Genomic DNA, 23527 nt, shown 5'->3' on the forward strand with positions numbered 1-23527 from the left:
GAAGGTAGGGGAGGAGGAAGTGTGCGAGGGGGTGGTAAATTTCTATAGTAAGCTGTATACAGAAGACTACGTGGATAGGCCAACTTTAGACGATTTACACTTTGATAGCATATCCCCAGATCAACAGAGGTGGCTTGAAAGACCGTTCGATGTCGATGAAGTGTGGGGAGTGGTTTGTGGTTTGGCTAGTGACAAGGCTCCGGGGCCAGATGGATTCTCCCTTGGGTTCTTTAAAGCTTGTTGGGAGACGGTGAAAGGTGATGTGATGGCAACTATTGAGGATTTCTACAGAGACGGTTTTCTAGATCTGGGTTCAAATTGTACCTTCCTAACTTTGATTCCTAAGGTGTCAGGGACAGAAGATATCAGGGATCTTAGACCAATTAGCCTGGTGAGCTCGGTTTACAAAATCATCTCGAAAGTCTTAGCAACAAGGCTTAGGATTGTGTTAGGAGATATCATCGGCCCGGCTCAAGGAGCTTTTGTTTCAGGTAGACAGATTTTGGATGGGGTTCTTATAGCAAATGAGTGCATTGACTTGCGCAGAAAAGCGAAAAGCCCAGGGTTAGTCTGCAAAGTTGATTTAGAGAAAGCCTATGACCATGTGAATTGAAATTTGGTGAAATACCTGTTAAGGAGGATGGGTTTTGGCGAACGTTGGGTTAGATGGGTCATGAAGTGCATTTCAACGTCTACGTTCTCGATCTTGGTCAACGGATCTTCAACTGGATTTTTTAGAAGCACGAGGGGTCTTCGCCAGGGAGATCCGTTATCGCCCTTTTTGTTTGTGATAGTTATGGAGGCTTTGGGTAGGATGTTTTCTAGAGCAGTGGCAGAGGGGGAGTTTACTGGTTTTTCTGTCAAGGAGGGTGGTCATGTGATTTCGCATCTGCAGTTCGCAGATGACACCTTAATTTTCTTGGATTATTCCCCAAGTCAGTTGAGTGTCTTAAGCGGCATTATTGGGTGTTTTGAGGCAATATCTGGTATTCCAGTAAATCTTCGAAAGAGCAAGTTGTATGCGGTTGGTGAAGAGGAAGGGTTGGCAGTAGCTGCGGCCACAATTGGATTTCAGACAGGAGCTTTTCCGACCACGTATTTGGGGCTTCCATTGGGGATGGGTTATTCTAGTAAAGATATTTGGGATCCGGTGGTCGAAAGGATGAGAAAGAAACTTAGCATTTAGAAAGCGAAACTCTTAACGAAAGGAGGGAAGGTCACCCTTATTAAAAGTGCGTTGGCTAGTATTCCCGTTTATACGTTGTCCCTTTTTTCATTGCCAAGATCAGTGGAAGTTCAATTAGAAAGAATTTGCCGTGATTTCCTATGGCATGGTAACGAGGGCTTGAGAAAATATCATTGGGTCAGATGGAGCAAGTTATGCTTGCCCAAAAAGCATGGGGGTTTGGGTTTCCGCAAATTTGGTTCGATGATTTCGGCTCTGCTGGGTAAGTGGCTTTGGAGGTTCGGAGAGGAGGGGGATAGTCTTTGGAGGAAAATTATAGTGGACAAATATGGTGTAAATGGGAATGGTTGGGAGAGTGGCCTCGTGAGGGGAGCGTTTGGGTGTGGAGTGTGGAAGGGAATACTTAGAAGACTTCCGATAGTTAAGAACAAAGTGAAGTGTAAGGTTGGGAGCGGGAATAAGGTGAGGCTTTGGGAGGATTGGTGGTGTGGGAATGGTCTTCTTAAGACCTCGTTTCCGGATCTTTTCGATCTATCTTTGAAGAAAAATCAAGTTATTTTTGCTTTCAAGAGTGTGGAGAATGGGGTGCTGAACTGGGACTTTGGTTTTAGAAGAAATTTCAATGATTGGGAGATGGACACTCTAAGGAGATTTATTGTGGTGGTGGAGAATAGTTATGTGCAAAACTCCTTGGAAGATAAAAGAATGTGGATAGGTACCCGGGATGGGAAGTTTACGGTTAAATCGTTGTATGACAACATTGCTCCAAGGGGTACAACGGTATTCCCTCATTCTTTTGTTTGGGGCGGTAAGTTACCTCCGAAGATATCGTTTTTCCTTTGGTTGGCGGCTTTGGGGAGACTCGCCACTATGGATCAATTGATCAGAAGAGGTTTCATTTCTCCAAACCAGTGCTGTATGTGTAGATCTCAGGCGGAATCGGTAGATCACTTATTCATCCATTGTCGGGTGGCGCATCAAATTTGGTCGCATTTCTTGCTTTTATTTGGGATAGTGGGTTGCTTTCCTCATTCAGTTAAATCGGTGTTGGACTGTTGTTGGAGTGGGGAGCTTCCTTCTTTTCTTCAAAAAGGATTCTTTGGTTTTTGGTTCCTTTTGATATCTCTTGGGGTATTTGGAACCATCGGAATCTTTGCATCTTTGAAGGAAAAGCTTCAACGATAGAAATATTAGTTTTTTCTATTTTGGAACTCATGTTTTCTTGGAGTAAACTTTATAAAGAGTTCAAGGGGATTTTCTTTGAAGACTTTGTGGTGCGGTGGGACAGGGTGTGTGCGCTTCAGCGAGACTAGTTTGGGAGTCTATCTTTCTTTTTAGTGTTTTGTTGTTCTTTTCTTATTAGTCTTGTTCTGTTTTTGGGTTGGTCATCTCAACCCCCTAGTCTTTTATTTCAATAAATTATCTTTATCGATAAAAAAAAAAAAAAACTCCATATATAATCACGTTTACTAACAAACTACTGAAGTTTTAGAAATGTAGGGCAAGACACGATTGAAATAAAAGATGTCCAATTTTCCTTGGATGAGTAAAATACTTAGTGAGGAACATTATACGTTAGTGTTGACATCGAGAATTCATAACTGAAATTTATATTGTGTTTTCTTGTGAGGAATTTATACTTCTTTGGCCACTCATGTTTGCTTGAAGTAGCATGAAGTTGGAATACTTCTGGGAGCAAGAGTGACAATTTGTAAAAGACAGTTTTAGAACTCACCAAGTTGACTGGAAACTTGGTTGAGTCGACTGGACTCAATTGAGTTTTGTGTTGACTCATCCCGAAACTGATTTAACCAACTTTCCAAATCAACTTGGTAACTTTGCCCAGTCAACCTGGGTGTGTTCCAAATTACGCTAGAAACTTGGCTTAATTATGCAGTTATATTTAATGTTTTCAGAGAACAGAAATAAATACAAGTCTTAATTTTAATATATTAGAGAAAGTTGGTAAATATTTAATATATATAGGAAAAGAAGGGACAGTTTCTTTGGAGGAATATTTGTTGAACTGGCTTTATTTGCTTTGGTATGAAGGCAAAGTTAACAACAAGCAAAAACATCATCCTTTCGCTGATGGACTTTTGACCACTCATCGGTAGGGATGTCAATTGGTCAGGCCCAGGCCTAGATTTTGATAAATTTTAATTGGCCCAAGCTGTGCTGAACCTTTCATTCTGTTCAATAAACAAGAAAGGCCATCCTCTCTACTCTCTAGTCCATCTAATATATAATTTTGTTGGGCATTATGTATTTAAGCTATTTATAACTTTACAAGGTTCTAAGGCCTGGTGGATTTATTTTGTAGGTATTATAAGATTATAAGTTCATCAGATAACTACTCAGCCATACTCGAAAAGCTACGGGAGGAAGAAGTAGCCTTTGAACCTGATAATGGATCTGAGCTTCTTCCTATAACCACTATTGAGGTATTCTTACATGATGTCTATACCCTTATAGTCGTCAATTTCTGGCACTCTCATCATGCAACTTGGTTTCTATGCTCCTATAGTCGCTCTCTATTGCTTGGATAATTTTATTTTGTCTTGATCACATGACTTGTTGAAAGCCCTATTATTATGGCCGTTTCAAACAATGGAATTTGATTCTGTACATATACACTAATATGAACATATTATATAACCTTACTTTCTTTTTTTGATTGATAAAGATAATTTTATTAGATAGGAAAGAAAGAAGGGGGGTCGAGAAGACCACCCCGAACAACAAGGACAAACAAACAAAGAAAAGAAAAGGAAAAGAAAAGGAAAAGAAAAGAACAACAAAGCTCCAAACAAACTACTCCAACACCAAATTACAAATCCTATCCCATCTAACAATAAAATCTTCAAAGGCATTGTGGATTGTTTGCCCCATTAGGTCAAATCACTTTTGGATTTGTGGCTACCTTGGGGAGGCTCTTTTTTCCTTATCGAAATGCATGGGCGGAGCTAGTAAGGAGCTGGTGGGGGCAATTGCCCCCACAGAACTTTGAGACACCCCTATATTTTCAACTAATTACATGCCCCTTTTGTCCCCACTCCCTCACCTCTCTCCCCATTTGCCCCCACACCCTCACCTCCTTCCAATTTTTGCCCCCACAGAACTTTGAGACACCCCTATATTTTCAACTAATTACATGCCCCATTTGTCCCCATTCCCTCACCTCTCTTTCCATTTGCCCCCACACCTTCACCTTCCTCCAATTTTTGCCCCCACAGAACTTTGAGACACCCCTATATTTTCAATTAATTACATGCCCCATTTGTCCCCACTCCCTCACCTCTTCAATTTTTTTGTTGATGACATTGCCTCTTGACCGGAACTTCTCAAATATTAATTGGAAATGACCTAAATATCATTTTCTTCAATTTTTAACTAACAACTCTTAATTTCTCCCTAAAACCATTCATCTTCACTATACAACTAACCAAAGTTTGCCCCCATTACACGAAAATCCTGGCTCCGCTCCTATTGAAATAGATTCTTTGATACTTGGTTCCGTTTGCAATTTGTTGGGGTATGTAGGAAGAAGGGAATAGTCGTATCTTTGAGGGGAAAGTTTCCGTGATAGAAGACTTGGTTTTATCGATTTTGGCCTTTTTATTCTCTTGGAGCAAACTTTACAAGGAATTCTTATTTTCTTAATAAATTTTCTTTGGATAATTAAGGAAGGGTTATGTTTATGGACGACCCACAAATTGATAAGGGTGCCCATGATTTTCTAAAAATCATTTTTTAAATTAAAACAACCCCTGTTCTGTTATGAAAGGTGTATTATCTTGTTCCTTAGGGGCCATAGGTATCTAGTTATATCCCGAGTAACCATCCATGAAGGACATCTTCTCGTGCCCTGAGGTGGAATCTACTAACCTGTCTATATTCGACAACGAGAAGCTATCTTTCGGGCAAACTTTGTTTAGGTTGGTAAAATCAATGTACACCTTGACTCTCCCGCCTTTTGGAATCGCCACTATGTTCGCTATCTACTCTAGATATTTGAATTCTTGGATGAATCCAACTTTGTGTAACTTGCTAATCTCCTCATTTACCCCTTGTCTCAAGAGTAGAGATAATCTCGTTGGCTTTTGTCGGATTAGTCGTGCTATCGGATCAATGTTCAACCGATGGCTCACGATATGAGGATCTATTCCAAGCATTTCCTCGAATGATCATGCAAAAACATCTCTGTTGGCTCTTAAAAATTGTATTAACTCTTCCCGTTCTTCTTTGGGCAAAGAGGTTCCAATTTTGATTGTCAGTTCTCCGTCTTCCCTGAGGTCCACTTTTCGACTGCAACCACCCGATCTAACCGCGGCTCCCTCTGTAGTTGTTATTTTTGCGGTCCTTCTGAGGGATTGTCTTTCCTCTTCTTCCCTAGTACTGCCTTGGAAACTCTTCCTACCTTTAATGTTGTTGTGAAGCACCTTTGTGACATCTCTTGGTCCCCTCTGATCTCTATTGGCCCCTCTTTACTCGAAAATCGTATCACATGATGATAGGTTGATGGGACCGCCCTCATTCCATGTATCCACTTTTTTCAGAGTATCGCATTGTAAGCTGAATCTGCATATTCACTATGAACCTCGTCATGATGACCTAGGGTCCAAAAGTGAATGGGAGTGTTATTTCTCCGATTGGAATAGTCGGAGCTCCGTTGAATACGAACATGGTTGCTTGTGCTAGTTCAAGACTCTATGATACCCCCATCTTTTTCTCAACTTCCAAGAAAAGGATGTTGATCGACTGCACTGCCAGCATCTACCAAGATCCTTCTTAGATCCACGTTCCCGCCGTTAGTGTTATTGCGTCCAGTACGCCATAATGTGGTGTAGCTACTCCTTGGAGGCCGTCTTGGGTGAACACATTTGGTTTGTCCCCCTAGATTGATTTTGGTACTTGCACAATGCTCACCCCCATCGACACCTAGTAAACTCCGACCTCATGTCATATCTTTTTTACCATGGCCTTTGCCATGTTCTTGGTCTGGCTTCGAGTTGTATTCCCCAAAGATTATGTGCATTACCCTTCGTTCTTTATGCTCTTGGCGCCTCTCTTCCCTCGGCGAAGGGGGAGGAGGTATTTGTTCTTCGTCTCGCTATTCTTTCTGTCCTCTCTCCCTAGTAGTTCCAGCAACAAACCTTCTGAGCTTCCCATCTTCTATCATATCCTGGATGATATGCCTTAGCCTATAAAAGTCATTAGTCGGGTGATCCTCTGCTCCTTGATACTCACAATAGGGCTTCCTTGGATTTCCTCGGTAGTTTCAAGACGGTTATACGAAACTTGGGTCATTTTACATATGCCTTAGTATCTTGGACATCTTCTCATTTAACGGTTTATACACTCGTCTGGTCCTCCACCCTGATCACCCCTTCGATTCTCAGCGTCGCTTGCTTCCTTTTTTCTCATCTTTCAGCTGTTCTTGCTTCTTTGAGGGCTCAGGGTCCATTGTGTTGACCGTAGAAGTCTTCAAGTTGTGATGACTTGACCAATGCCTCATGCAACCGAGTTCCTAGGATGATTGCCATCATGTAGGTTGCGCATGTAGTTGTCTCGTCCAAATTTTCCACAACTAATGTTTTTGTCTAAAATCAAGCCACGAAAGATCGGATGCTCTCCCCTCCTTCCTACCATAAGTAAAAAAGGGAATTTACTATTTCCAAACTGACCAACGAAGACCCCTTCAAGCTTGGGGAAACTTTTGAACGATCCTGTAGGTAAGCCTAGGAACTAGGACACACCTCCATTTCTCAGTGTTGTAGGAAAAAGCTTGCAGGGTAGCGAATTGTCACCCTGGTACAAAACCATGTGATTCCTATAATGGAGCACGTGTTCCATCAAATCCTTTATCCCATCGAACATTTCGAACTTCGGTGGATAGAACACCCTCAGTGGATCAACCGCCATTATCGCAAGCAAGAATGGTGAACCCCTAAGTTCCCGAATTGCACTTCGTTCGTAATGTCTCGAATCCCTTTCTCGAGCATTTTCCTTGTCTCTTCTACGCAACAGCTCCTCCACCTCCTCCCTTGTCATGGGATTCCTAGCTTTAGAAATCCCCTGTTGAGTTCCTATGCCTAGAGAATTAACAATGCATTCAACCTCGGTTTGCTTCGCCGCGGGTGGTGGAGGTCTCTGCGTGCCTTCCATCAAATCCTTTATCCCATCGAACATTTCGAACTTCGGTGGATAGAACACCCTCAGTGGATCAACCGCCATTATCGCAAGCAAGAATGGTGAACCCCTAAGTTCCCGAATTGCACTTCGTACGTAATGTCTCGAATCCTTTTCCCGAGCATTTTCCTTGTCTCTTCTACGCAGCAGCTCCTCCACCTCCTCCCTTGTCATGGGATTCCTAGTTTTAGAAATCCCCTGTTGAGTTCCTATGCCTAGAGAATTAACAATGAATTCAACCTCGGTTTGCTTCGCCGTGGGTGGTGGAGGTCTCTGCGTGCCTTCCCTATCCCTTGGTTCTCACCCTGTTTTAGTTCCTTCACTCAGTCTCTACTTGAATTCTTCGTTTTCCGTCCTCATTGCTAGGATCTCTTCGTTTTGCCGTTCAAGTCCCTGCCACATCCCTGCCCTCATTTCCGTCAACAAGCGATGCATTGCCTACAACGGATTTGTTGAACAGGTTGCCAACGGATTTGGTGGCTTCACCTTTTAACATTTCCCATGGACAACGCCAAATTGTAGATGCAAAAACTTGCACTACCTTGAGATGCCCACTGAATGAATGATTTTCCCTTCCTATGCTCATGGGTGTGCCAGCAACATCACCTCTCCAATGCCCAAGTCAGGACCTTAGTTCAAAAATAGTGTAGTGTTTTTGGAGAGAAGAAATGACGTACCTCTTAGTGCCCATTCCACTTGTATTTATCAGGGTTCCAACCTTGGGATCTTCCATGATTTTCTTCCTAAATTCCCCCTCCCCCTTATTGTTTTAGTAGTTCCTCTTTATTAGGAAGGTATTTTCCCCTCATTTCGTGTTTGTTAATCCCTTAAGATCAGGGACCTCCCTCGATCTTCGCGGATATGATCGAATCCTTGATCTTTAGGGATTCAATTGACCGAATCTCCCCTCCGTGCTCCGACCTATCTCTTTAAATTCCAGAGTTAATCTCCCCATGCATATGATTTCCCATCCTCCAACTTTACCAAATGTGAGATTTGGTAGGTTGGATTCTTCTGGTGTTTTCGGGGATTGGAGCTCGGTACTTCCCTTATATGATCCTAATGTGCCACGTGCCACTCTTTGATGCCATACGAAAATATCATCCACACAACCCAAGATAACTTGTTCGGACATGAACAAATACTTCTTATGGTTAGCAGATCGTTGTTTCTATTGTTTCTTAAGAACAATTCAAACTTATCACTAGTGGTCTATGTGTTCATGAGAGTGGTTGTAAATCAAAATGTCATCAAAGAGAGTCTTTAGGAACTTACCCAATAAGGGTCTTAGCACCTGCGGTTTTCATTGGTGGTTTTCCATTCATCTTGTGGATGGATGAGAATTTGATGGTAGCCACTCTTGAGATCTATCTTTGATAAGATGGTGGCCCTTGCCATCATGCTTAATGTATCGTCAAGCGTCGGTGTGGAAAATCTATACTTGATGGTATCGTGTTGATTGCATTGCTATCCACACACATTTGTTGAGAACCATGCCTTTTAAGTGCGAGGAGTCCAGGAACAACAGATGTACTCATATTCTCTTTGATGAATCTTTTTTCTAGAAGCTCGTCAATTTGCTTCTTTAATCTTCATGCTCAATAGGGTCCATTCTATATTGTGGAAAATTTAGGCTGCTCCAAGGATGAGATCAATTGCAAATGTCATCCATTAGGCAAACTTTTTTGGAAGATCTTTAATAAAGGCATCTCGAAATTTTTTACGCATGGGCTCTGCTTGTTTAGGAATCTCCATAATTGACTTAGGGGAGGCTTCTTTTGTGACCAATACATAGATGATTGCCTCATCCTGCGTCTCTTTCTCAAGCTCTTTAACATCTATGATGTGGAGAGACTTTGATTTTCGTCCTTGATTAACTCAATTTTGGTCACATTTTCTTTTGTTTCCATAGAAGGTTTGGTTGGAAAAGGTTTGAGTGTGTTTTTTCATTCCTTTGTGGGTGAGAAAGCAAGAATTGGAACGACCATAGATGGTCACGTCATTGTCGTGCAACCAAGGTCCACCAAGAATGATATGACCTACATTTATGAGTTCAACATTATACCAGGAGTCTTTGTAAGTTGAAAACTGAATGGGGACCTGGCACCTCTAGAAAATTTGGGATAGATGATGTATCTACCCACTGCGACTCTATAAAGTTGGGGGTGAGGTATAGGTGTCACGCCCCGAAATCCCAACACGAATCCCTATGATTCATCAGTCAGAATCTCGAGGTGTGAGGTAATCAATCACAAAATCTAACAGAACATTCATAAATAATAATACTTATGAAAAGAAAATACACGCAGCGGAATAAACATTTAACTAACATCTATACGAGAGTCTAGAGTAAACAGAAGAAATCGACAAACACTGATATAAGTCAAGATCTTTAATCTCATAATTCATCAGGTTACAAAATTTCTTCTACTACCATGTTTCTTATCTACAACCAAAAACCGCTAAGATCCTCTACTAGTCCTCAAAGACATGGCGGCGGCAAGACATCAATCTGATCCTCCTCGAGGACCTCCTCAAAGAACGGTTCTTCAAAAGTTGAATAATCTGAAAGGGGAAGAATAGGGTGAGTAACAGGGGAATGTTACTCAGCAGGATGAACGCCGTTCTAACAACGAGTCATACATGCACGAGTAATCAGTTGAACAGTTAAATAATGTAAGTTTTTCATAATGTAACATACGATAAATGTCTAAGCATATTCAATAAACAGTTAAATAATTTCAACCTATCATTTCTATCATTTAAAGTAACATATGCATCTTTTAAATGAAAACATCTATCAATCATACAAAATAAGAAAAAGATACATAATAAAACACGACGGTGTAATCGATAAGAGAGCAGAGGAACACGCCGATATAACCGCCTCGGCTATGGCAATACGATATTCCAAACTTAACCTCCGATGTGGAATCCCATCATTATAATCTGATTTTGTGGCCGGTCTAGCATACCACGGTTGGATGACCATTTATCCGGCTCAGACTGGCTGTTGACCAAGAACCCAATACTGAGCTCAATTAACGGTGAGGTCGACCGTTTGACGACTACAGACTAATAGTGATCACTAACTAGCCCAGGAGACCCCTCGCGTCGAAGCCTATCAAGAGGCATGCATGTGAACCCCGCCTAGCTCTACACTATACAGAGACCGCCTTTACACACAACGTTTCCCAGAAAAAGTAGGAGAAATTCCCGGATTTCATAAGCTGTAATATGCTCTAAGGTATCCCATACTACCGAAGAGCATATGACATCTAGTGTTATCCTAGATTGACTCGCCGCTTCCGGATACATAGCAACGCGTCACTCTTTATGGGTTTTCTACAAATCTTTACTGGTAAACAAAATAATTTATTTTGTATATAATACAAACAAAACATGGTAAGTAGTGCCCCAGTGACAGTTATCTGTCATATCCATCCATCAACCATCTCATCCCTCTATCTATCTATCACGTTGTACGTGGCATGGCCACTACGTAGAACTGGAGGCACTGTCCCATCAATCAGTCGAGAACATACGTTCTCTCTATCCATCCATCGATTAAATCGATCAATCTATCATCTAATTTCCTACATATCTATCAAAGTAATTTTACTTTTAAAGAAATTCGAAATCCATAGAGCATCAACCAATTTCATTCGATGGTTTTGGTTGAGTAGAAAGACTCGAAAACGAAGATAAAACATAAGCTGAAAATCTATGAAAATTTAACTAAGTGTTGAAAAATAATTTTTTTCAAAGTCGAAATTGAAAACGAACTATTTATTTATTTATTAAAGAACTTAAAGTAATACTTAATTAGTTTTAATGAAATAAATGTAGGAAATGGGTATACATACTATATGGAAGCAACACAAAACAAATTAGAACCAAACTCAACATTCGGATACTTTTCCGAATTGCTGATTTTTCGTCGAAACTCGACCAAACTCGATCCAAATATCATATTAACTATGAAATGCTTATATTACATCAAATGAACTAAAACCAATCATAAATAAGCATGTAAACATGATTCAAATCGTTCAAATATGTATAAACTTAATGAAATAATCGATTTATCAACAATCATATGGATTTTCTATGAAATTATCGCATAACTAGAAGGTAGAAGGGAAGGCAACCTACCTCAAGCTAATTTCAACGGTTGAACGAACTTTAAAATCGCCTCCGGCCAATCTCTAAAATTTTCTTCCGGCGAAAATCGGATTTCTTTGCGTCCACGCGTAACCCTCGGCGAGAGGAACAACTTTCCTTCTTGCGCCTAAGCTCGGATCGTTCTCGTTTAGTGTAGATCTGAATTTCAAATATTGAAGGAAAAGAGTTGAGATTTGTTTGGAGAGGAGAATAAGAAAAATCTGATTTTTCTAATAGAATTTAGATATTTATATCACTTAAGTTGGGACATACTTGTCATTTTGGAATTGTTTTTCCGAATGCCGAATTGGACAAACTTATACTCTATTTCGGATGATTTTTCGACACGAATCTAATGGTATGATCAGTTTCCTCAAATTAAACGTCTCTAAGGTGTCGTTTACCTATTGGAAAAATATCTAATGCGAAACTCGAGGATTTGATAACTTTTAAATCAACGCACGGATCTAAAATTCTTTCCTCGAGATACATTTTAGGATTTCAGGTCATTACAATAGGAGTTACACCTAAGCGGGAGATGGGATTAATTGATACAATGTTTGTGCAACTCCTGTAATCTTGAATGACTTCTATATTTCTTTTTTCCCACACTTGTATGGAAGATAAAATTCCTCTGCTAGTCATCAATTTTCTTTTGGACTAAGACACTCCTAACTACTAAGGCTTTCGAGGCCTCATCAATGTATGTGACATGCCCAACACAACCCATGTGAATGTTAGGGTCATCATAACCCTCATTGTCACTAGCACCAACCTCAACATCATGGACGTTCTCATCAAGTCCATCCTATTCGTCTTTGTCCTTTTCGTCTCCATCTATCAGCAATGCTTTGTTGGGGTCTCTAGAGGGGTACTGATATGCATGGTGTCAATAACCATGTAACCTGTAGCATTTGTTTTTATCGTCCCTTTGCAGACTCTCATCAACTGATATGCATTGTGTCAAGAACCATGGAACCTATAGCTTTTGTTTTTATCGTTCCTTTGTAGACTCCCATCAACTATGACCTTTGCTTTGTCATTTTTGACATTGGAACTAGTGCATGTCTGATTCCTAGGTGGCGGATTTCCTGGGTTAGGTTTGTTTCCAGGTACAGTAGATTGAAACTCAGCCAAGGGGATCAAATCGATTTATTACTTGCAGTTTCAAATACCACTTTAATTCTTTCATCGTCTAATAGGCGAGATCTAAGGTGCTAATGCCATGGGGAATTAAAACTTTTTTGAGCTCAGGGAATAGGTCCATTCTAAACCTAGAATGGTCAAGTGGGTCCTCCCTTACATTACATTTCATCTCATCGTTTATTCATCAAACTTGGCAATGTAATCAGTGATTGACAGTGGTCCTTGAAGCGTTTGCTACTGGTCTAACAGTTGTTCTTTGTATGACAAGAACGTATTTCTTCAATTTTCCTTTAATCTCTCAGCCCATTGGGTGATGGAATACCTCTTTATTTTCTCAATCCTACCCTCAAGGTTGGTCCAACAGGTCTGGCCTAGCCTACCAATCTCATCTTGACAAACATTACTCTACGACCTTTAGATATCTCATACCACTCAAAGTAATGGCCCATGTAAGATAACCAACCAAGAATGGCCTTTGGGACCAATGGACCATCAAAGCTCGGGGTCTCAATCTTGATAATGCGCATGACTCTTTTATCGAGCCTATAAGGATCCCAAAATTCACCATAATGTCATGTTGGTGGTTGTTTACCTCATCTTCTACCTAGACCTCCAATATGGCACTCAATGCCTTATAAAACATCAAGGTTGTTCAGTAAGGCAGACTCCAAGGGGTCAAAGTGGTATTTTGAGCCACACGTTCAGAAAGTGCTACTATGGCTCGGTTAAGCTCACGAGATCGATCTCAACGTGATCATCTCAACACTACGAATGGACATGTGCAACCTAAGATTCAATGGTGTCACACAAATTAATGCAATGGACAAGAAAATCCACATGAATCCTATTCTAAATGCATGAAAATTAAGAACCTCAAGCTAAACTTAGACTCTGATACCAAAGTTGACACAGGACCATTCAAAATGCCATAGGATGATGAATCTAATATCACACTTAATTAAAATAAGCCACGCAAAGTTGACGTGGGACCATGCAAAATGCCATAAGATGATGAATCTAAGATCATACTTAATTAAAATAAGCCATGCAAACATAAATCGTGAACTCATGCAATCATAGATAATGAAGAGAGTTTAATAGGCAATCAAAGCAGTCCTAAGGTTGTCAAAGTCCCATGGTAATAAAATTAAAGAGATTGGGAAGTCAGTAGAGTGGGCAATCTTTTGGAGTTACTGGATACGGTAGCAATGGGTGCAAATTCCAAGGATCGATGATTGTGGAGTGATACAAGAGAAGTAGTTTTCATGGTGAGATCTATGTATGGTGTTGGGTCAACGACTTTGTCTTCGCTTACTTCTTTCCTAGCGACGTTCATTTGTGGTACAAAGGTTCTTTCTTAGGTCTTGATTTTTGTGTGGTTAGTTGCTTTGGATAGAGTAACGACATTGGAACAGTTGATTAGACATTTTGGGTTTGCTGTTTTTTTGGGGGAAAGCCTTTAAGGAGTTCAAGGGAACTTTTTTTTTTGAGGATTTCGTTGTTCATTGGAATATGATTTGTAATCTTGTTGCTTCATAGTTCTTACTCGCTTTTTTGTTTTGTTTTTGTACTTTAGTGTCCTTCTCGTCCCCTTTTTCAATAAAATTTTAACTTATAAAAAAAAAAACGTCTTTCTCCAGCCTAAGTTTCCAAGCTCAATCCAATGCAAAAATACCTGAAGTAGTGCTGATTTGTTGGGAAGCAAGTTACAAGGTTTGGAGAAGTCTTAGGTTCTAAAAAGGGAGACAATTAGGTTTTGGGTTGCTATTAAGGAGTTGGACCACGAGTACGGCTTGGAAAAAAGATTTAGGGCCCGTTTGATAATGTTGTCAACTTTTGCAGTCAGATTCTACGACTAGAAACAATTGGAAAAAGCTGAAGTTGTAAAAGGCTTGTTTGATAGTCCTGTAAAAGTGTTGTTTACTAGAATATGGAAATTACAGTTTGATACAGCTGCTGGATTCTGGTAAAATGACCAAAATGCCCTTAGTGTTTAATAATTTACTAGAATGCATTAAAATGAATAGAATGACCTTAATAATAATACAATTATACCAAAATATGTAAATTTTTAATTTTAAAAAATAAAATAATTAATGTTAATACGTTTATTATTTTCATTAAAAGTCAACAACTTTGAATGAAATTTCGGAAGCATATCCCTTGAAAAACTAACCATTTTTTTTTAAACATGATAAAACATTTCCTACATGATTCCAACAAATACTATTTCAACCCATGCACATGCATAAAATCATCCAAATGACATCATAAAATATATCCTCTTGTCTAATCCAAAACTATTAACAAAACCTTATATCCATCCATCCATCATACACAACCATAAAAAAGTATATCCACGATCAAAAAGAGTATCACCTAAATAACATTGCAATCATAACAAATGTAATCAAAAGGCTGATGATCAGAGCCATAAAGACTATGCAACCCACCAATGCTTAGATATTGTATTTATCTTTCTTTTTTTCATGAAGCCTTTTCTTCACTAATTCATCATCAAAATCACCCCTATCAACTTCATTTGCTCAAAGAAAAGAACATGATGTTGTTGTAATGCAAATATTGGACGTATGTTAAAAATAAAAAAACACATATTGCCTATGATTTCACTGAATTATACTTATTAAAATACATGCCAAGTTGGGAACCTATAAAACATACGCCCATTGTTTTTTGTGGTCGTTGCTATCACCAAACTCATTATTCAACCACATGAACTACGTGGTGTCAAATAATGTGCCATACTAATCAACATCAAAAATAAGAAAATAAATCGTAGATATATAATTCAACAATATTAACCATGAAAAATACAACTATAATGATTTGTTACATGTGTCCACAAATCCAAAAACAGCTACAATGCAACATAATAAACAAATTATGGTCAACACATGTCAATGATTGCCACTAAAAATGGCATCGGCTATTGTATCCCTCTGTCTTTTGTCTTTTGATTCTTTGTTGGATACTCCGAAGTAGTACTAGCCTCTTCGTCTATATCTTCTTCCACATGTCGTTCTTGGAAAAAGGCTAATTCTTCATTTGCAATGACCTATTTTCTGATAAAATTATGGAATTCCCTACAAACAACAACAATGTTTTGTTGTTTGTTCCATGTATATGAACGCATCAACTTCAATATTGACCACTTTGCCTTCTAAACCTCAAAACTGATCGATCACATTTCAAAGTGAAGAATGAAGATGGTTGAATAGTTCTTTCTGACCATTTACCCATGATTTATACTCTTGTAGATGATATCAGACACTGTGATAAGATGCGAGATAATCATCCGTGAGTGGATACTTAGCATCTGCTAGATAATATTTACTTATTAAATAAAAAATAATTAAAATTTATTTATACTAATATAATACATAAACATATACAATTGGGAATCTTTATGCACAAACTCGGTGGAGGATGTGGAAAATTTAAGCTTGGACTATGAGTGTATCGAGAAAGACACGAAAATCATTTGTAGATCCTTTTCAACCAAACACCACATGAGTGAACATGTCAAATGAACATTTGGCCATAACGTTTTGTGTTAGTCCCTTGTGTCTTCACTATCGCACTTATTCTTCTATCAGGATAAAAACATTAATATGTGTCCCTTCAATCGCTCCAACACACTCATATATATTTCACTACATTAATTACACCATAATAATGAAAACAAACATTTTTAAACTACTGCATAATAAAATACCTTAAAATAGGGCAAAAAATCGTTGATTATTACGACTGTGCGATGGGAGGTACAAGTAAGGACACTGATAAGTTCACCATCGCTAATAGAACTATGTTGAAATACTTGCTAATCGTTTGAAGTGAATTATCAAATTGATTTGCAAGTAGTCTTTGCCCTTGATTGTGTCCTAGAGTCAATAGGAACATCGCTACTTGTTCTTGAATTATAATATGTCATTCCATCTTTAATAGACCACGCTCTTCCAAAGTGTCACAAATTGATAAATACTTGTCTTTCCATTCGAAATAATTGGTGACATTTCACGACATTGCCATGTATCCTGCACAAAGTCAGCCCCCGTGTACTAACCATTCCTACGAGGCTCCCCACATAATAAATTATCATAATAAAAGTAGGAACCCACAATCGTTCCCAATATAGCAAGTTCACCACACCCAAATCAAGGGTATTTGTTTCCTAGATTGAATCGCCAGTATTGGTGGTATCATAATTTGAATCCATAAAACCTGTATTTGATTTCATTTTAAATTACATGCAAACCAACCAACATATGTCACCATCCATATCATAGTACACAATCATTTATCATCATCCACCATACATAGGAAAAAAATATATAATGAACCATAATCAACATAGAAGGCATAATAATATCAAACCATGGTAATTAAACAACGTCAAGCACGATAATTAAGCATAATGTAATCATAAGATCATGCACCCTATTGGTGCCATAACCATAAACATAATGTAACCATAACAAGATGTATCTTGCACCTTATTGGTGCCATACCCAAAAAATGTATATTACACCCTGTGGGTGCAGAATAAGAACATTACAACCCTAAGATCAAACAAACATGTCCACATAAATTATTGCTCAACAAGAAAATCAGTCATCTAGCCCTCCAACCACTTACAACGAATGATAGCTAATTGCAACCCACAGAAAACCTCCCTAAGTTCTTTGTTCTTCATAAACATCTTTAACAGAAAACGATAAAGATCACCGTTAGGAGTTACATCCTTGAGCTGGTTCAAGAGGTCGATGCACTCTTGAATTGAATGTATTAACAGGCTTGCTAGTAGGAGACGTCTGGGTCTGAACCACATCAATGAGCCTATCTAGTGTTTGACCAAATCGCAAAATAGTTGTCATCTTCTGTCTACAAGCCTGAGGCTTTGGCATAACTTTACCTCTACGATGAGTGGGTCCAGTGGGTATAGTAGGGGCACCATCATCTTCAAGCTCCTTGACATCATCAGGAGTCAGGTCTAGAGGTGTCTAAGAAATTGGGGGTTGGGTTTCAAAGACATAATCTAGATCCTCCTCGTGAGCTTCTGATGTACTCGTAGGTGGCATGCTACCAGATTTAGGTGACCACATTCGCTCACCATTACCATATGTGCCTCCAAATATGCAATCCTATTCCTTCGCTGCTTCGCAAGCTTCATAGGGTTCCCTCCAAATACTGAATATTTCGGATGATGCTATAAAAACAATATTAAATCCTAAATTATATAAAAATGCATAAATTCCTTAAAAAAATTAATTGAACATTATATACCTTTAACCACCCATCCCACCACTCTGCTCAAATGTATCTAACTTGCCGGTGTTAGGATCATAATCCACGTCAGTATTCGAGTAAATCTTATTCCAACGTCCCTAAATGCCCTTTTGTCTATCCCACTTGTTCTTCATCTGGCTTTCATCAAATTAAACACTAGTTCTTTTTTTTTTTTAAATTCCCTCATTAGGATTCCATCGCCAATCTTGTCAAGAACTTTATGTGGCCTTCTTCCCTTCTTAACTAATTCGTAGCATATATCGACCCAAACTTTATGTTGTTTGGATGTCCAATTGGCTTTCAAACCCTTTGAATTGATATTCTCCATCTGACAATGGTAAAAAAAAAAAAAAGAATGTTTAAAACTCACTGTCATCCACCCCACCACAATACAGATGGTTGAATACTAGTCCTAAAAATCCCCTTATTTTTCCTAGACCCATATCATGAACATACACACAAACAATCCAACAAAGAAACACATATTAGATTATGAAAAATTAAATTTCAATCAAAGTTCATTCGATAAATTTCAGAACACTGTTATTACATGGAATCCACAAGATTAAATTAATTATTCTGATTTGTGACCACTTTCATATCGAAACAGTTTATGTAAAATCATTTGAGAGCATTTAAAGGGATGATCAACAGTTCATGTAAAACCTAACCCTTAAATCCTAAAAAAATCTTAATTTGAGAGCATCTACAGTGAAATCAACAGTTCATGGCACATATAAACTGTTAATCCATCCCAAACTACCAAAAAAAAAAAAAAAAAAAATCAAACTTGTTAACAAAAACCAACCAAAAAATTCCTAAAACAATCTGGGTTGCTCAGATCATTTAAAAAGAAATGTAAATCCATCCCAAATCCATGAAAAATCATGGATCCACATGAAAACCAATGGATTGAAACAGAAATTAAAAGATAGATGGACCGAACAGGAAATTAGATGGACTGAACAAGCATTTGTTTGAGAAAATCAACATAAATGTTGTGGAACTGTGAAGACTCAACCAGAATTTGTTGCGTACCAAGGGAATATTCCAGTAAGGTTCTGAGAAAACAAGAATTTTTTTTTCTTATTTTGTGGTTGTATGTTGATCCCTAAACATGGACATAATCATTGTTGATTTTATACAACTTATCTATGATAGTCACTCTTTCAAGTCTGATCAGTATAAGCTGATTCTGGACTCGAAAGATCAAGTCCTGAATCTGGGACAACCGAGTCAAACAGAGCTGACCGTGGTCAAGAATAATGAAAGGTAAACCTTAGCAAATTTCAAGTAGTAGGTAATTAAGGTTAGAGGGGTAAATTAGGATAGATAATTAAGTTAGCTGAAATTGACTTAGGTCATGGTGGTTGATTAACACCTTGACACCTAGCTCCCCTAGGTGTTATATGAGAACCTTTAGGACACATGGCTGGCTATTGCTCAAGCCAAGAATATGTCCATGCTCAAGCAAAGATCCTTTAACCCATGGTTAATCACACCACAGTTGATTAACCATGGTTAAACTTGAGGGTTGCATTATTTAAGACAAGGTTAGAGCAAGCTGAGCTCTTTTCCTCTTCTGAAAATTCAGCAGCATTAACTTCCTTTAGAAAATCCACAGATTTAGCCATTTTTCTCTTTCAGAACCATCAGTTTCACATCGTCTCTTCTTCCTAAATTCCTATCTTCCATTAGCTTCACACGAGGATGTACTAATCATCCGTACGAATTCATTGAGAGGCTGTTTATGCAAGAATTGGAAGACCTCAAGGGTGAAAAGGGAAGAAATCCTGCTATTCAGGTAGATTTGGAAACCATCTTGGTGTTAGTATACTTTGTAGTTACTTACATACATGATAGGAATTGCATATACATGCTGAGTTTCCAAAACAAAATTTCATACATGAATCGAAATATATATATATATATATATATATATATATATATATATATGGGGGGCATTCGGCTCACAATCTTATTCTCTCTGTGGCTTAAAAGTTTTGGATTGGGCTGATTTTTTGTGAGGATGATCTCTATGGTGAGATCATCCTCACCAAAATCAGCCGAATCTGAAACTTCTAAGTCCATCAAAAGTGGCTTACAAATTTTCGGCAAAAAATCGACGGTTCACAATTCTAAACCACTTTTGATAGACTTAGAAATTCCAGATTTGGCTTATTTTTGGTGAGGAGGATCTCCTCACTGTAGAGATCACCCTCACAAAAAATCAGCCCAATCTGAAACTTTTAAGTCACATAGGAAAAAACTTTTGTGAGAATAAGATTGTGAGCTGAACTCCACCCATATATATATCGTGAATTTTCTCCTTTAATAAACTCATGAATCATGGTTGTGCATGACATATTATAATTAGTTTAAACAAGAGTAGATCAAAACGAAACACAGACAACAGATTCACTATTGTCTGTGACTGTGCGGTGGGAGCCACAGTGGGAAGCTAGGTGGCACAACAAGCATGTTCTACGGTGCCACTGCAAAATTATTCCTTTACCACCACAATAGACATTACAGGAATTTTGCGACCATTTTTGAAAATGGTTTGTTTGAAGCTAAAAATGATCTTTCATATACTTATTTTGAATTTGTGTGATTATGCATATTGGGTGGAGAAAAATCCATGTTTATTTTTACTATTGGGTTGAGGACTGTGTTTACTCTTGGATTACTGTTGGGTTGAGGAGAACCCGGTGTGTATTTATTGGTCAGGGGGTACCCGTTTTTGAGTGAGTTTGATTGTGGGAATCGGATGTCTAGAGTCTTTTTTAAGTGTTGGGTTTGGTGTAGCTGGAGTATTTATAAAGGCCGGGTCTAGGTGAACAAAAGATTTTTAAATACGCACTTATAAAAGCTAGGTTTGAAGGTTCCATTCTTTTGAAGTATGAGGAAAGAAATCCTAGAGTAAGATGGACGTGATTGTTCCAGTGTGTGAAAATGGGCGTGATCGTCCCAGAGAAATATGGAATGGTGGGTGACCATCTGAGGGTAAGTGGAGGACTTCTCAACTAAATGTATACTTGGACGTGATCTTTCCAAGAAAAGTGAGTGGATACCTGAACGCGCCTAAGTAGGTAAATCTAGTGGATGTGATCGTTCCTTGGGTAGAATGGAGGGCGTGATCGACCCTAAAAACGATATCAGACATGATCGTTCCAAGGAGTGGTGGGTGACTACAACTAGAGAGATTGGATGTGATCGTTCCAAAGGGAGTTGGGCGTGATCGTCCCAAGAGTGAGGTTTTGGGTGCATTCTGGGATGCAATCCACGTACATGTTATGTTGTCTTTTAATTTTGATTTGGATAAGGTTGAGTATAGCTTCTATAAAACAAAGGAAAGCTATTTTGTATGTATATTGTAATGTAAATGGGTTGTATAAGTGTAGAGCATAATGGGATTCTCATGTTTGGCCTGATAGGCAAGACGAAGACGACTATCCCCGTGATCATGGGAAGTTTATAGTAGTCAACTGACTGACCTCCGTGAAGATGGGTCCTCGTGATTGTGGGACATCGTGGTCAATGGCAAACCTTAGCCTGAGAAATGGGTCTCTATACAAGGCGGTCAGGCCAACCGTAAAATCAGGCAATAATGTTGTAATCCCTCATCGACAAACTTGGGATCCTTGACTGAGGCTTAATTCAGTCATAAAAGCCATAACTCTTACCATCATGTTTGTAGTAGTTATTTTCCCTATGTATTGATTGTTGAAGTTAGAATATTCATTGTAGACAAAATGTCTTGTTTAACAAATAGGTAATTATGAATAATATACTATCATGCTTTGTTCTTATTGATAAACCACACTAAGTTGTGATGAGTTTCTCTTAATGAGGTATAAATTTACTTTGATAACTATCCTGTAAGGTAAGGCTTTTAGCTTATTTAATCGATCACCCGAATACCAATGTTGATCCTTCCATCTACTGGGTAACAAGTATTTTGTTGCTCACCCAATCTATATGATAGTTGCAAGACTAGAAGAATGTTTTGAGGAGTTTGTTGAGATAGAGAACACGGGAAACATGGAGTATGGAGAGTAAATTCAGCAGGAAGAGGCTCGTTAAGGGTGAAGACAAACAAATAGGAGGGGAAGTAGTGGTTGTCCGGATCAGGAGCTGGGTCTGGGTTAGTAATCCAGGTGTTGGGATTGTTGGGTGGACGGATGTGAGGGAGTTCCAATATAATCCAGTTTCAGGGATAGTATTTCCTCTTTAGTAATTTTTGGTATGTAATGGAAGTTGTTAATGTTGACTGGATTAAGAAACAAACACAAAAGTTTGGATCAATTAGCTGTACAGTTTTGTGTATGAATACTATACAGTTATCTCGTGCTACCCTCTGTTTTTGCCAAATCCTTGGGTGTTATAACTTTCGTAAATAATAATTTACTATCATAATTAATGAGTTACGTGAATTTCTGGGATGTCTAGACCTGAGATGTCACATGTCAGGTCGTGTCCCCGGAGTGTGCGTGACAAGAATGGTGGATACCCTTTATAAATGAACCAAAAAAATATTTTGACTTACCTACAGTTCGGTTGGAGTTTATCTTTATGTAAATCGTAGATTATAGCTCCAATGGCAACAGTGGCAGGGTTCGCATAAGGTAGATGAAGGTTACTGTCATTGATCGAAGTTTGTTACGCTATCAATCAGGCCTCCAACGACAATGACAACGGCAGCGGTAGCAGTGTTCACACAGTAAAGACAAGGGTCAGGGCGGAAGAACGATGAGTTTAGGGTTGCTGAGATTGATTTGAGATTAGATATAGGGTTTAGATAAATCTATAAATAGATATTTAGTGCAGTAATTTTTTCCTAATGATAAATAAAAGAGAAATTGAACTTTGATATTCCCAACAATGGGTGTGGTGTGAGACAATTTTGGAGTGAATCCAAGGTATTATTCCTCTCTGTCGAGGTACGTATTTACTGGTTTTCTTGACATATTTTTCTCCCTTGATCTCCTACTATTTTTCTATTTTGAGGTTTTATTTGATCGGGAGATGTGTTGTAGTTTTCATAAAAGGTGAGGGTCAAAAAAGACATTTCACTTGAACTGTTATTTCGGTCCTGGCTTCTCCCGCAAAAGCTAAGGTTAAAAGCGCCTTTGACCGGCTTGTCCAAATTGGGTTTAAAAAGCAAAAGCCTAATATGGTTTGTTTTTTTACCAAGCAACAATTGTGTTTATAATTACGTCTGGAACCACAAACACACCAATATTGGTGCCAATGCAACTGGTATCTTGGTATAAAATTGAATGTTATTTTTTATTTTATATAAGATTATATGTCCAGGTGGGGTCTTGATGCCAGGTCTATAGTATGTTGGCTCAGAATGTTGTGCCCTAACTCAAATTTTTTTTTTTTCAAAGTAGAGGTACCCAACCATACCCATGTAATAGAGTAGAGGTACCCAACAATACCCATGTAATAGAATTGCATGAATGTGTGGCATGTCCAAGATTGTCACATAAGCCATCTTGTCCGTATTCTTTGGATTTATCT

General features: G+C 38.6%; 1 protein-coding gene across 5 annotated transcripts in view; it reads left to right on the forward strand.

The window, feature by feature from the left end:
• Window positions 1-23527, forward strand: part of LOC147393161 (YebC-like protein) — a 35652-nt gene that overhangs the window by 10494 nt on the left and 1631 nt on the right. For all 5 annotated transcript variants that reach the window (XM_086455049.1, XM_086455047.1, XM_086455046.1 and 2 more), the window contains one exon: window positions 3510-3630. In XM_086455049.1, coding sequence (XP_086311175.1) covers window positions 3510-3630 — 121 coding nt within the window. The remainder of the gene's footprint in view (window positions 1-3509; window positions 3631-23527) is intronic.

This window comes from Akebia trifoliata, chromosome 10, assembly GCF_017979445.1.
Source record: "Akebia trifoliata isolate Shusen 1 chromosome 10, ASM1797944v1, whole genome shotgun sequence".
Classification (NCBI taxonomy): domain Eukaryota; kingdom Viridiplantae; phylum Streptophyta; class Magnoliopsida; order Ranunculales; family Lardizabalaceae; genus Akebia; species Akebia trifoliata.